The sequence below is a fragment of the Pistacia vera genome, unplaced genomic scaffold (genome assembly GCF_008641045.1).
Source record: "Pistacia vera cultivar Batoury unplaced genomic scaffold, PisVer_v2 Contig214, whole genome shotgun sequence".
In the NCBI taxonomy this organism is placed as follows: Eukaryota; Viridiplantae; Streptophyta; class Magnoliopsida; order Sapindales; family Anacardiaceae; genus Pistacia; species Pistacia vera.
In genome coordinates, this window is record NW_022196018.1 from 2172189 (window position 1) to 2184858 (window position 12670).

The following is a 12670-nucleotide window of genomic DNA, read 5'->3' on the forward strand; positions in this document are numbered from 1 at the left end:
TTAGGGGGTTTAAAAGAAATTAAATAATATAGAATAATATTTTGAGAATAAGTCAATTTTACTATTTAACTTTATTGGAAAAACGCAGAATGCTATTTGGAAGAGTGAATCAAACGGAGCCGTGAGTTTTTCATCTTCATCTCTTGTCCATTTCCCCTGCCTTTGGTTGTGAAATTTCACACCACAATGTCTTCACGGTAACTTGTTCCATGCCATGTCGAACGCTATATGGTTGGTGATCAAGTATAACTAGCACATGTACGTATATGTATATATTTAATATACAACATGGTTTCATGCACGTAAATTTTCATTTTAATACTCTATCAAATATATGAAAAGGCCCTCCTACTAATATAATATAATTAATCAATCTCCTACCACCATTCCTGTTGATACTCTATTCTTAGATTCAATTAACAATTCACCACAATCCTCCCACCCAGTAGCCTTGATTTGACATGCAATTTGATCAAAATTAACAACCATTGGGTGGCCTAAAGGTAAAAAAGCAAATGAGGATATAACATGATTTCCTGAATTTGAGTTCTCTTGATGGCAGGGGCAGATCCAAAAGTTTTTGTTAGGATGGATCAAAATAAAAACTAATTGCACATTAATATTTTTGTTCATTAATATTTCAATTAGAGTGGGCCAAAATTTAAACATTGTATATATTAATATATATATTTTTTTAAATTTAAGGGTCAACCAGTACTGCATCCACCCCTGCTTGATGGTAAAAGAACAAGAGGAGGATCTAATATAGTATCATGAGTTTGAATCCCCACGATTGCCATTGGAGCTTTTATCAGGCTTGTAGTTTCAGGGTTCCAAAAAATTAGTTGAAATACGTGCAAGCTGACCTAAATACCCTAGTCGTTAAAAAAAAAAAAAAATTGATCAAAATTATGCATGCACATGATCCTATTCTCTATCTCTTTACCTTCCTTTTCTTTCTTACAACCATCAACATCTAATATTTCTTCTAAAATCTTAACGTCATCATCATCCACTTTGCTATTATTGAAGCTAAGTGTTAACAAGTGATGAGCATAGTATTACTTATCTCATCCAAGCACAACAGAATTTGATCTCTTCCAGGAAAGGAAATGTTTTCTATGTTGTTGAAACTAACAATTCCTGACTAATAGGGGGTTTGATAGTAAAAGAGCAAAAAAAGTTCTACGAGCACTTGAGTTCAAGTATCCTAAGACACTAATAGCGGTGGCCATTAAAACTCTTACTTGACCAACAATTCCAGAGCCTCGATGGATTAATTAAAGTGTATATAAACTAGCCTGAACACTCCCGGTCTGAAAAGATTTGGAATCAGAGCCTGGGGAGGTGGATTGGAGAGACACAGAGAGACAGAGAGAACGGGAGGGGTAGTTTTGGTATATGGTAAAATTGGCAGGGCAATTGGTTTGGAGTTCAATGTGTTTTCCTTGGATTTCTTTCAGGCAGCGATTCTGGCCTGTCATTTTATTTCATCTCTTTTCTTTTAAAACATATCAATCTTCTTAATTAACATCTTAATTGAGAGGAAAATCTTAAATTAAATTTAAAATTCTAAGCGTTAAAATGATTTATTCTGGATTAATATATCATTAATTACATAGGGTTTTTTTATAAGTCCATGATTTTGCATAAAAATAAAAATAATATGGAATAATCCGTAAAGAAAACATTACTGTATTTAAAACAGATAGCTTTTGAGTTTTATCATATGTAGGTTAAAAACCAGAGAGTTTGATGGTTCATGACACCATGAAGACTAAATAAAACCCAAGAATTACGATATTTGAACAGCAAGTGCCCAGTAATCTGTCTAGATGGAACTCAAATAATCTCCCTTCTCCTTTATAATTCACTGGTGGGTATTAAAAGCAGGGAATAATGTCTAAGGTGTCAGCTCCAAATTAAAATTTCATGGCGCTGGCCGGAGTACAGCTTAGAGAAAGCTCCAGATTTAGATTTAAGTCTGTTAACTCTTTCTCTACCTTGGACACTTTGATTCTGCAGCGAACTACAGCCTTCACACCACTAGCTTGGTTTAAGTAATTTTTCATTCTACTGGTTCTGCTGTGATTCCTGACACTTGTGGTACTTCTTCCAGGTAGCTCTTGTGCGATACGCCACCATCTAATATATACGAATACACATAAAAACACTTTATAATCAAAACTATGTCAGATAAACCAAGAGAAATTATGAATTAAATAATATTTTGATCGATATTTACTGGTTTATGTGTTGTTTGTACAGTCTAATAATATCTTCGAGAAGTTTGGTTACCCGGATTCGAGATTTCAAAGTCTTACCAAGTGGGCATTTACCATATTTGTGGCTCACTTGATCTATTAAGTTTGTAGGGTATTAAATAAACTCCAAAACCCTTAAAAGGTTAGTTTGGTGGTCAAGGAGATTTGCTCTTTTTCTTGGGTTCCTAAGTTCAAACCTTGAGGCTGGCCTAAACACCCCGATTATCAAAAAAATAAATAAATAACTCCCAAGATTAATTGATATGCATATAAGCTAACCTGAACACTTCGGTCACTAAAAAAATTATCCAAAATTATATATATTAGTTGTATTTCCATTAACAACTTAGAATGATTATATAATTGAATGATCTTTTGTCGTTTCATGGAAATCTGTGTCGAAAAAAAAAATATTGTATAATTAAATAGATTCGGTAAGGGTGTTATTGCAAAATTTTCAATTCTATATGGTATTAATAGAAATAATCAATAGAGGACTACGTACAAAATGCGTAAATACGGTTATCTTGGGGGCGAGTTTAAAATAATGATTTTCTGAGTGCCGCTTTCTGAGTATATTATTGGGGAGAGTCTACGTTCTAACGGCTAGTAGGTGGAACGGTAACTTCAACGGTCGAAAATTTTCAAAAAGTTTCTCCTAAAAAGCCTCTCTAAATCACACCTTTCTTCTTCACTCTCTGCCTCCCCACTCTTAAATCTCTCTCCTTTTCTTCTTTTTTCTTCTCCACAGAGACTTCGTTTATCTCTTGTTCATCTTTAAAATCTCTGAAATACAAATACTCTAATCTAATTAGAAAAAAGAAGATAAAAAAAATTGGTTTTAAAGATGTTGCAAGATATGTGGAACGCTCCTCCTGGTTTCAGGCCAACCAAATCGGCTCCTTCATCACCGGCGAAGCCTCTTGGGGTGTCAAGAACACGGTCGGAGTCCTTTCATGCCATACACAAAGTCCCAGTTGGTGACAGTCCTTATGTGAGGGCCAAGAATGTTCAGGTAAGATTAGGGTGTTTTAAAATTGGTTTTTGATCTTTAGTTGATTTTTTGTTTCTCTGGTTTATGTTTTCTTGATGTGGGTTTTGTTTCTTTGTATGATTAGTTGGTGGATAAAGACCCTGAGAAGGCGATTCCTTTGTTTTGGGCTGCCATTAATGCTGGGGATAGAGTAGATAGTGCTTTGAAAGATATGGCTATTGTGATGAAGCAACAGAACCGGGCGGAAGAAGCCATTGAAGCCATCAAGTCACTGAGAAGTCGTTGTTCGGATCAAGCACAGGAGTCTCTTGACAATATCCTGTTGGATCTTTACAAGGTTTTAACACATTTCCGCATTTTGTATTTCTTTTTTGTTGTTCAGACTAAGCGAGTACTGATTTTTAGTTATTTGGGTAAATTATTGTACAGAGATGTGGAAGATTGGATGACCAAATAGCACTACTGAGACACAAGCTGTATTTGATTCAACAAGGGCTGGCTTTCAATGGGAAACGCACAAAGACTGCCAGATCTCAAGGCAAGAAATTTCAGGTCTCTGTGGAGCAAGAAGCAACTCGATTACTGGTGAGAATGCTCGAGTACAAATTTTGTTCAATGGCTTAGTATTGGTTTTACTGAACTGGGGTCAATGTTATGTTACAGGGAAACTTGGGATGGGCATTGATGCAGCAGAACAACTACATTGAAGCAGAAGATGCTTATCGACGAGCACTAACGATTGCACCGGATAACAACAAGATGTGCAATCTTGGTATTTGTTTGATGAAACAAGGGCGAATTGCTGAGGCTAAAGAAACTTTGCGGCGAGTGAAACCGGCAGTTGCTGATGGACCCAGAGGGGTTGATTCTCATCTTAAGGCCTATGAAAGAGCACAACAGATGCTCAAAGACCTTGAGTCTGAGATGATGAACAAAGGAGGGGATCGGGTTGAACAAAGTAGGCTGTTTGATGCCTTTCTTGGCTCTTCATCAATTTGGCAACCTCAGCCTTGCAAAGATCATACAGTCTTGCCAACAACAACAACTGCAAATAAAGCTCAGGATGACTTTGCTGATGAGAACACTGATTCCAATTTAATTGTGAATCAAATCATTCCTCCTCCTCAGCAGAAAAGTGTCAAACAACAACTTTTTCCCTATGGGAACTCATGGCAATCTCAGCCTTCCAAAGAAAAAAAAATCTTGCCCACAACCAAGGCAATCAAAACTCAGGATGATTTTGCTGATGAGAACATTGATCCTCCTCAGCAGAGAAGTATCAAACAACTTCCCCCTTATGGAAATCCATGGAATATCGATGCACCGCCGTTTTATTCATCCAAATTTTTGAAGGAGCCAATGGTAAAAGAACCAATTGGGAATCAGTTTCATGAGAAACTGAAAAGAACAAGGTCAGGAAATGCTGCTAATTCTATGAGAGTGAATGACATTGGGGAGTACACCAAGCCTTTTGCTATAGAACCAGAGAAACCTGAAAACAAGACAAGGAGGCTATCGACTGAAGAAGCAGAGAACAAACTGACAGAGTTTTTGCCCAACAACGAGGACTTTGAAGAGGCTATTATTGCTGCAGTTCTAGGTTCAACAAATGAAGCTGGGAAGAGTGATGAAACTAGCAACAATAATGCAGGGATATTTCAGAGGAAGATCGACAAGCGACTTAAGGTTTTCCAAGATATCACTCTTTCTTTGAGTCCAAGAGCCTGAATCTGATGGAGTCTTTTTACCTTAACTAATAATTTAATTTCATAATCTATGTAGCTTTTAGATTGGAGATAAACTTGTTCTCCTTGACTCCACTTCCTGCAGAAGAGTGGAAGGAGTATGTAGGTAGAAATCTGAGGGTAGAAATTTGACGGTTGTATCCACTAAACAATGTAGCATTTATTTAATTTTGCCTACCACTTATTTAATGTATGCCTCAACAAGGCACATCTCAATAAAAGAAAAAAATAATTGATGTCTCACTTTTGGCAATCTATTATGCAAAATAAGTCTCCCCTTTTCCCTATGGACAACAGGAAGGGAAAGCTGACCCGGACATCCCCGGATACCAAAAAAAAAAAAAAGTTCTTTAAATTTCAAGTCGAAATCAAAAACGGGACCTGTTTCTAAGAAATAGAACCACAGTAGTCTCGGACCAAATGCTCAGAGACTTGATACTAAACATAGGACCACAGCTGAAGTAATGAATAAATGAGAAAATGTAATATGATCATTCCACATAAAAGACCCATTTATTATCAAATCAAAGTGAAAGACATAAATGCTTCCTCTCATAGGACTTGCCAGTAACATCATGTTCAATCAAGAAACTTATTGGTGAAATTTCCAACATGGATTCCATGTGATACGGATAAAACTTAAAAGTTCTTCACTTGACCCTTCTGTGAACTTCATAAAAGTAACTGAAGATCACCACGGCTGCAGCAACTGCAACTCCCACAGCACCTTGTGCCAATACAGTACAGTTCTTCACAGCGCCCTTAGAACCCAGGGGAGATGGATTAAAGCCTAGCTCTGAAAGTTTCTTGTGTGATACTGCATAATCTGCGAAGAATGCATCCTCATCCTACCATATGAACAAAAAAAAATCTCAATTAATAATGTGATGCAACACTGTAAGTTTTCATCCTAACATAAACCATTCATCTTCCCATTTATTAAGAATCAATATTACCTTTGCATATAACTCCACATAGCGGCGGAACTCTGGATCCTCCAGTAAAGCCTTATCTGTTGGAAGTTGTAACAGTTCCTCTGAATTTCCTTTCAGAAGCTCCCTGCTCACATCATAGTATTCATCATGAATTATGCAAATAGAATGTATACAAAAGTTAGATTCATCATGAATTATGCAAATAGAATGTATGCAAATTTCATTTATGTGAAGCACTGATAATTTATCATACACAAAGTATGTGTTGTCGAATTTTGCAGGATCCTTTGTCCAGGCGCCCTCAAAGCCTGATCTTTCTGCATGTGCTTTCCCCTAAAAGAAATAAAAAGAAATTACATATAACATTTAATCAGACTAGAGAATTAGCTGCAAAGTGGAATCAGGGCAAAATGTTACCAATGTGTGGCCACCGGACAGTGCAACAATGTCCTTGTCAGATAGACCCATCCGATAAAAGACAGCCTTTATATGTGCTACACCTGGAAAATATTGAGTAAAATAGAGTAAAATCTGTTAAATCTATTATAAGTTACAGTAAACAACCCAATGTACCACTATTTGAAACTTTAACAAGCTTAACTATCTTTAAGTTCTCACATAAATAGACTTGGTTAATTATTTGCCAAGAAACTGTGAACTTGATAAAAACCTCCCATAGAATCGAGTCATCAACCAACCTTCCTAGAACTATGCTTAGCTAAAATTTGCATCCCTGTCCATATAAAATTTCACAGTGCTTTCCAAACCGTCCATTTTCATGCAAACAAAATGCTATCAATTCAATCTAAACCAATTACGTTCTTGCCTAACCTTGAGGCATGCAAGTGCTGTGCAAAAAAATTCTGCTTAAGAGCCTTATGGTTAAAATGGAAAAGACACGAAATACAATTGAAATAAAATGGAATTTAAACTGATAAAATAGGTCAGTGACAAACCTTGTTTTGCATCAGGAAGGCGCCCATCTTCGGTACAACCTGTACAATCTATACAATCCTGATAAGAAATAATAATTAAAAAAAAAAAAAAATTAACATTGTGCAATACGATTAAACAACTCAACATCATCTCATCTTCAAATGAAATACCTCTCTGCCGGGAACAAAGTCAATAGTGGGTCCTCCACTGACTTCCACTGCAACAACCCCACCTAGCTGAAAATCCAAAGATCAACAAACTTTACATCTATATAAATCAAATCAGATATCTGCATGAAACGCATATGATATTGACAAATATAAGATCATTCAATCACCTGATAAAGATCAGCATATGTAATTTTAGGATGCTTGGCCTTTATTCCCTCTAGTATCAAAACAAACGCAAAGAAACAGTCAGTAAAAATAAACTAATAATCAATAATGATAATAATGATAAAAGAATCATTTCATAAGTAGAGCTCGGTAGCAAAAACCTCACCCAATAATTCTATAGCAATCTTTAAACCGTTATTTGCTGAATGCGATTGCTCTTGCTCGTGCCTGATTGATCCATTAGGTCCGCCAGTTTTGGTCTTAGCATCATAAGTTCCAGCATCGTGCCACCTGTCCATGCAAGCATCAAAGGCTCCATCATCAGAATCATCAAAATTCATAATCACAGAGTACACTAGTTAACATTATTAACACTTTAAAATAAAATAAAAAAGAAAATTACGCCAAGCGAAGCAGGATAGCGGCGCAGTTCTTGGTGGAGATAAGATGACGAAGATCTCGACGAGCCTTCTCTATCTCCTTCAAGTACTCTGCGTTTACTGCTATACGTCCCACCATTGTAAAATTCTTACTATTTTCTCAAAACAAAACAAAAAACACAGTTGAATCAAGTTTCCTTGAAATTATATGGAGAGATTTACAGAGAAAAATATGAAGGAAAAGAATCAAAAGAGAAGAATTGATTAAAGAGTTGGATAGGAATGAGATAAAATGAAGGAAAGGGATTGCCTTGTTCAGTTTGGCCGCTGAGGGAGGGAAGGGAATGCTTTTAATTATTTTTTTTATTATTATTATTATTATTATTTTCAAATTTGGCTTGATATTATTATTATTCTGAGTTACGTCGTTATGGGAGCGTGGAATGTACGTGCGACTGAGAAAACCAAGAAAGATGAAGTAGACGTATGATCGTTGTGTCAGAATTTTCGGTTAGTGTGAGTGCGCGNAAATGCTATCAATTCAATCTAAACCAATTACGTTCTTGCCTAACCTTGAGGCATGCAAGTGCTATGCAGAAAATTTCTGCTTAAGAGCCATATGGTTAAAATGGAAACGACACGAAATACAATTGAAATAAAATGGAATTAGATAAACTGATAAAATAGGTCAGTGACAAACCTTGTTTTGCATCAGGAAGGCGCCCATCTTCGGTACAACCTGTACAATCTATACAATCCTGATAAGAAAAAATAATTAAAAAAAAAAAAATTAGCATAGTGCAATACGATTAAACAACTCAACATCATCTCATCTTCAAATGAAATACCTCTCTGCCGGGAACAAAGTCAATAGTGGGTCCTCCACTGACTTCCACTGCAACAACCCCACCTAGCTGAAAATCCAAAGATCAACAAACTTTACATCAATATAAATCAAATCAGATATCTGCATGAAACGCATATGATATTGACAAATATAAGATCATTCAATCACCTGATAAAGATCAGCATATGTAATTTTAGGATGCTTGGCCTTAATTCCCTCTAGTATCAAAACAAACGCAAAGAAACAGTCAGTAAAAATAAACTAATAATCAATAATGATAATAATGATAAAAGAATCATTTCATAAGTAGAGCTCGGTAGCAAAAACCTCACCCAATAATTCTATAGCAATCTTTAAACCGTTATTTGCTGAATGCGATTGCTCTTGCTCGTGCCTGATTGATCCATTAGGTCCGCCAGTTTTGGTCTTAGCATCATAAGTTCCAGCATCGTGCCACCTGTCCATGCAAGCATCAAAGGCTCCATCATCAGAATCATCAAAATTCATAATCACAGAGTACACTAGTTAACATTATTAACACTTTAAAATAAAATAAAAAAGAAAATTACGCCAAGCGAAGCAGGATAGCAGCGCAGTTCTTGGTGGAGATAAGATGACGAAGATCTCGACGAGCCTTCTCTATCTCCTTCAAGTACTCTGCGTTTACTGCTATACGTCCCACCATTGTAAAATTCTTACTATTTTCTCAAAACAAAACAAAAAACACAGTTGAATCAAGTTTCCTTGAAATTATATGGAGAGATGTGCAGAGAAAAATACGAAGGAAAAGAATCAAAAGAGAAGAATTGATTAAAGAGTTGGGTAGGAATGAGATGAAATGAAGGAAAGGGATTGCCTTGTTCAGTTTGGCCGCTGAGGGAGGGAAGGGAATGCTTTTAATTATTTTTTTTATTATTATTATTATTATTATTTTCAAATTTGGCTTGATATTATTATTATTCTGAGTTACGTCGTTATGGGAGCGTGGAATGTACGTGCGACTGAGAAAACCAAGAAAGATGAAGTAGACGTATGATCGTTGTGTCAGAATTTTCGGTTAGTGTGAGTGCGCGTGTGATAAGAAGAAAGCGGTGTCTTATCTTTATTGAAAATAGGACCCCTACCAACGAACCGGATCGTTTTCCACGTACTGTAACGGTTTATGGTTATTTTGGACCCGATCACAACTGGACCCCGGTTCATACTTCAGCCCAATAGTAGTGGGCCTATAAAAGGCCTCACGTATTTACTAAACCAACCCTATTTAGTTTTTGGGAAGTGATTTTTAGCCCCACTTTTAAATGTAATTTTTGTTTTGACAAATTTAACCTTAGTTTAAATTATTATAAATAATATTATAATTTCTAAATACACTTATATACTATTTTATTTTTAATTTTTAACATTTAATCTTACATAAATTTTAACCCTAAATTTTCATAACCCAATCCTAATTTTCAATAATCATTGAAACCTTATGTTTTATTTTAAATATTTGCTTGTTTGATGAAAATATAATATTAAAACTATGGAAAAAGTAATTATACAATGAGATGAATCTTTGAAATTGGAAAAAATAGACCTAAGTAAACTTAGAAGGTTATTTTCGATATTAAATATGGTTTAAAGATTTTTTTTTTTTTTTTTTAAATTATAGAGGAGGTGTATTTGGTAATGGGGGCTAAAAATCACTTCCCTTAGTTTTTTATATTTTTTCCTCTAATTTCAAATGAGGGTTAAATTAAAAGGCTTACACCTTTTTAACTTTTACGTTTATGATACGAAATCATAGTAATTCTTTTAACTTCGATATCACATTAGACTTCGCAAAATTTTTTTTTTCTTTTGGTGACCGGGAGTGTTTAGATAAGCTTGTATGCACTTCGATTAATCCCCCGGGATCGTGAAGTTAATGATCTGGTAAACCCTCTAGTGTGTACCCATATTAGCAATTGAGAGGAATTGAGCTCAAGACCACTTGAGTAATACACCTAAAAAGTATTTATCGTCCACTCGGTTACTCAAAGGTGGTTTCACCAAAAGTTGTCGACCAATTAAGAGGGATTACCTTGTTTCCTAGAAGAAGCTACTATCAGAATCCAAGCATTATTGCCCTCTCTCATTTTATATAAACACAATTTACCCAAATTAATAAGAGTTTTTTTTTTTTTTTGGTAGTGGGGAGCATGATTAAATGTATTGTGATCTTACACTTTCCATGTGCACACTATGCTTTTAAAATTAAATCTCCATCTACATTTGGATTTACTTGAGCTTAACTAGAACCATAGTCTATGTGATTAATAAACAAAACTTGGTAAGGGTAAGGGTGATGGTGATGGTGATGGTGATGGTGTGTCCAAACATGAACTATTATTTATTTATTTTCTGAGTAAATGACTTTTTTCCCACCCAAATAATAGTTTAATGACACTTTTCCACCTATAGACTTTTAAAATACAATTTTATTACCCAAATTTACATTCTGTTTCTGATTCCGATATCGTTGCGACCTCATACCATCACTATTATCACTCATCAAAACCCCTCAAACCTAAATCCTGCCGACCCGCCAATCGCTAGTAATCAAGTGATTAGAGTTTTCTCAACCACTCATTTTAAGTCAAATTCCTATCAATCTCAACCACCAAAATTCAACTTTCCACCACCAAAAGACTCATCGGCTTTCTTTCTTTAAAAGCCCGAACAATCTTGATCGAGTTTGCTTTTTATTTGCCGTTGGAATATAAATTGGTAGGGGTGTTCAGTTCCGAGTACCCTGCATTTTTTGAAGGAACCGGTATCGGAACCGATGGTTCCTTAAAATTTGGAACCGAAACCGGAACCGTACCCAGAACTGGAACCAGTAACAACGGTTTTGTTTTGGGTACCCTGTAAAATTTATGACCCCCCAAAAGTTTTTAAAATGGAAAAAAAACCCTTATAAACTTACAAATACCCCCCCTGGAACTTGTTAACAAAAATAAAATTATAAATTATAAATTACAAATTACAAATTCCATTACTTTGTAAAGATAGATTCTCAAAAGTCAAACTAACTTACTTTAAATGTTATGAAATATAAATATAAATGTATTCAATTTACTTTTTCTATAAAAGTTTTTATTAACCCCCTACTCTTTAATTTTATTTTATATTAGTCTCGGTTTTCGGTTCCTAACTATAAGAACCAGAACCGGAATCGCATAGAAACGGTTCAAAAATTTGGAACCGGAACCTACCCGTTGACGGTCAGTTCCGGGTAGGAACTGGAACCAAACCCCGGGTATCTGCTGGTTCTGATTCCAATCGGTTTTTTTGAACACACCTATAAATTGGGTAGTAAAGTCGACATTCTAAAAGTTTGTAGGTGAGAAAGTATCGTTAAACCATTATTTGGATGAGAAAAAGTCATTAACTCTTATTTTCTTTATTATAAGTGCTTCTTCCTGGGAAATACCCTCTACCGGTTGGATTCCACTACACAATTCCCTAAAAAAGGCAACCAATTACTTGAATTATATAAGATAATAAGAATTTAACTCCCAAAGCAACCCATTCTTTAATGGGTAAGAAGGCCACATCTATGAAACGTCACCGTTGTATGAAGGATTTTCCATTTCTATTGCGCTGTTATTTTATCAACAATTTCTTGGGTATTGTTATCATAGCAAAAAACGCAGCAGAAATGGGGAAGGTGATACTCCCAATTTCTCTGTAATTTTTTTATTTTTTATTTTTTTAAATTCTGGAAAAGGTAAACAATAGAGCAATGAGTCAGTCAGTCTCGTGAGTTACAATACATCGAGTGTCTTGTGCTGTTGTGCATTCACCCTTTGATATTCCGGGAATACTAGATAATCAACGGCTGAGGTTAATCAATGAAGTAATAGGTGTTGATATTGACTTGGTGTAGGTCTCTGGTTTCGTATGGAGTCAAGTTTATGAGATCAGCCTCAGCCAGCTTAAGCAGGAAGACGAAATTTAAGTTGACAATGTAAAGTACGGTCGAATTAATGGTAATGGGATAATTCCATCTTTAAAATGTATTCTAAAAGCGTAAGATTACACTTATCAATTATGTAGACCGTCTCTTCATCTCGATTGACGTAGAATATTGTTATGCCTGAAAAATCAAGAGCTGACGTGGGAAGTCACGTGATGGGGTGTGACCTGCTACCGTCAGAACACACGTCAAGCCTGTCAGACGCTATGGAGCTCCCATGTGTCCATT

General features: G+C 35.6%; 2 protein-coding genes across 2 annotated transcripts; one reads left to right on the forward strand and one right to left on the reverse strand.

Annotated features, from left to right (window-relative positions):
* The first annotated feature begins 2981 nt into the window (after window positions 1–2981).
* Window positions 2982–5238, forward strand: LOC116129912 (protein POLLENLESS 3-LIKE 2-like). The gene is made up of 4 exons (XM_031415656.1): window positions 2982–3279; window positions 3383–3595; window positions 3688–3843; window positions 3922–5238. Exons 1-4 carry the CDS (start codon window positions 3112–3114, stop codon window positions 4984–4986), a joined length of 1602 nt encoding a protein of 533 aa, XP_031271516.1. The 5' UTR covers window positions 2982–3111; the 3' UTR covers window positions 4987–5238.
* A 253-nt stretch (window positions 5239–5491) lies between these two features.
* On the reverse strand, window positions 5492–9192 carry LOC116129862 (L-ascorbate peroxidase 3-like). The gene is made up of 14 exons (XM_031415592.1): window positions 9006–9192; window positions 8769–8893; window positions 8605–8654; window positions 8438–8503; window positions 8290–8347; window positions 7613–7748; window positions 7376–7500; window positions 7212–7261; window positions 7045–7110; window positions 6895–6952; window positions 6356–6438; window positions 6192–6271; window positions 5960–6062; window positions 5492–5851 (listed from the first exon to the last, which is right to left on the reverse strand). The coding sequence occupies exons 1-14, from the start codon at window positions 9119–9121 to the stop codon at window positions 5654–5656; spliced, it is 1314 nt and encodes a 437-aa protein (XP_031271452.1). The 5' UTR covers window positions 9122–9192; the 3' UTR covers window positions 5492–5653.
* Window positions 9193–12670: the final 3478 nt, after the last annotated feature.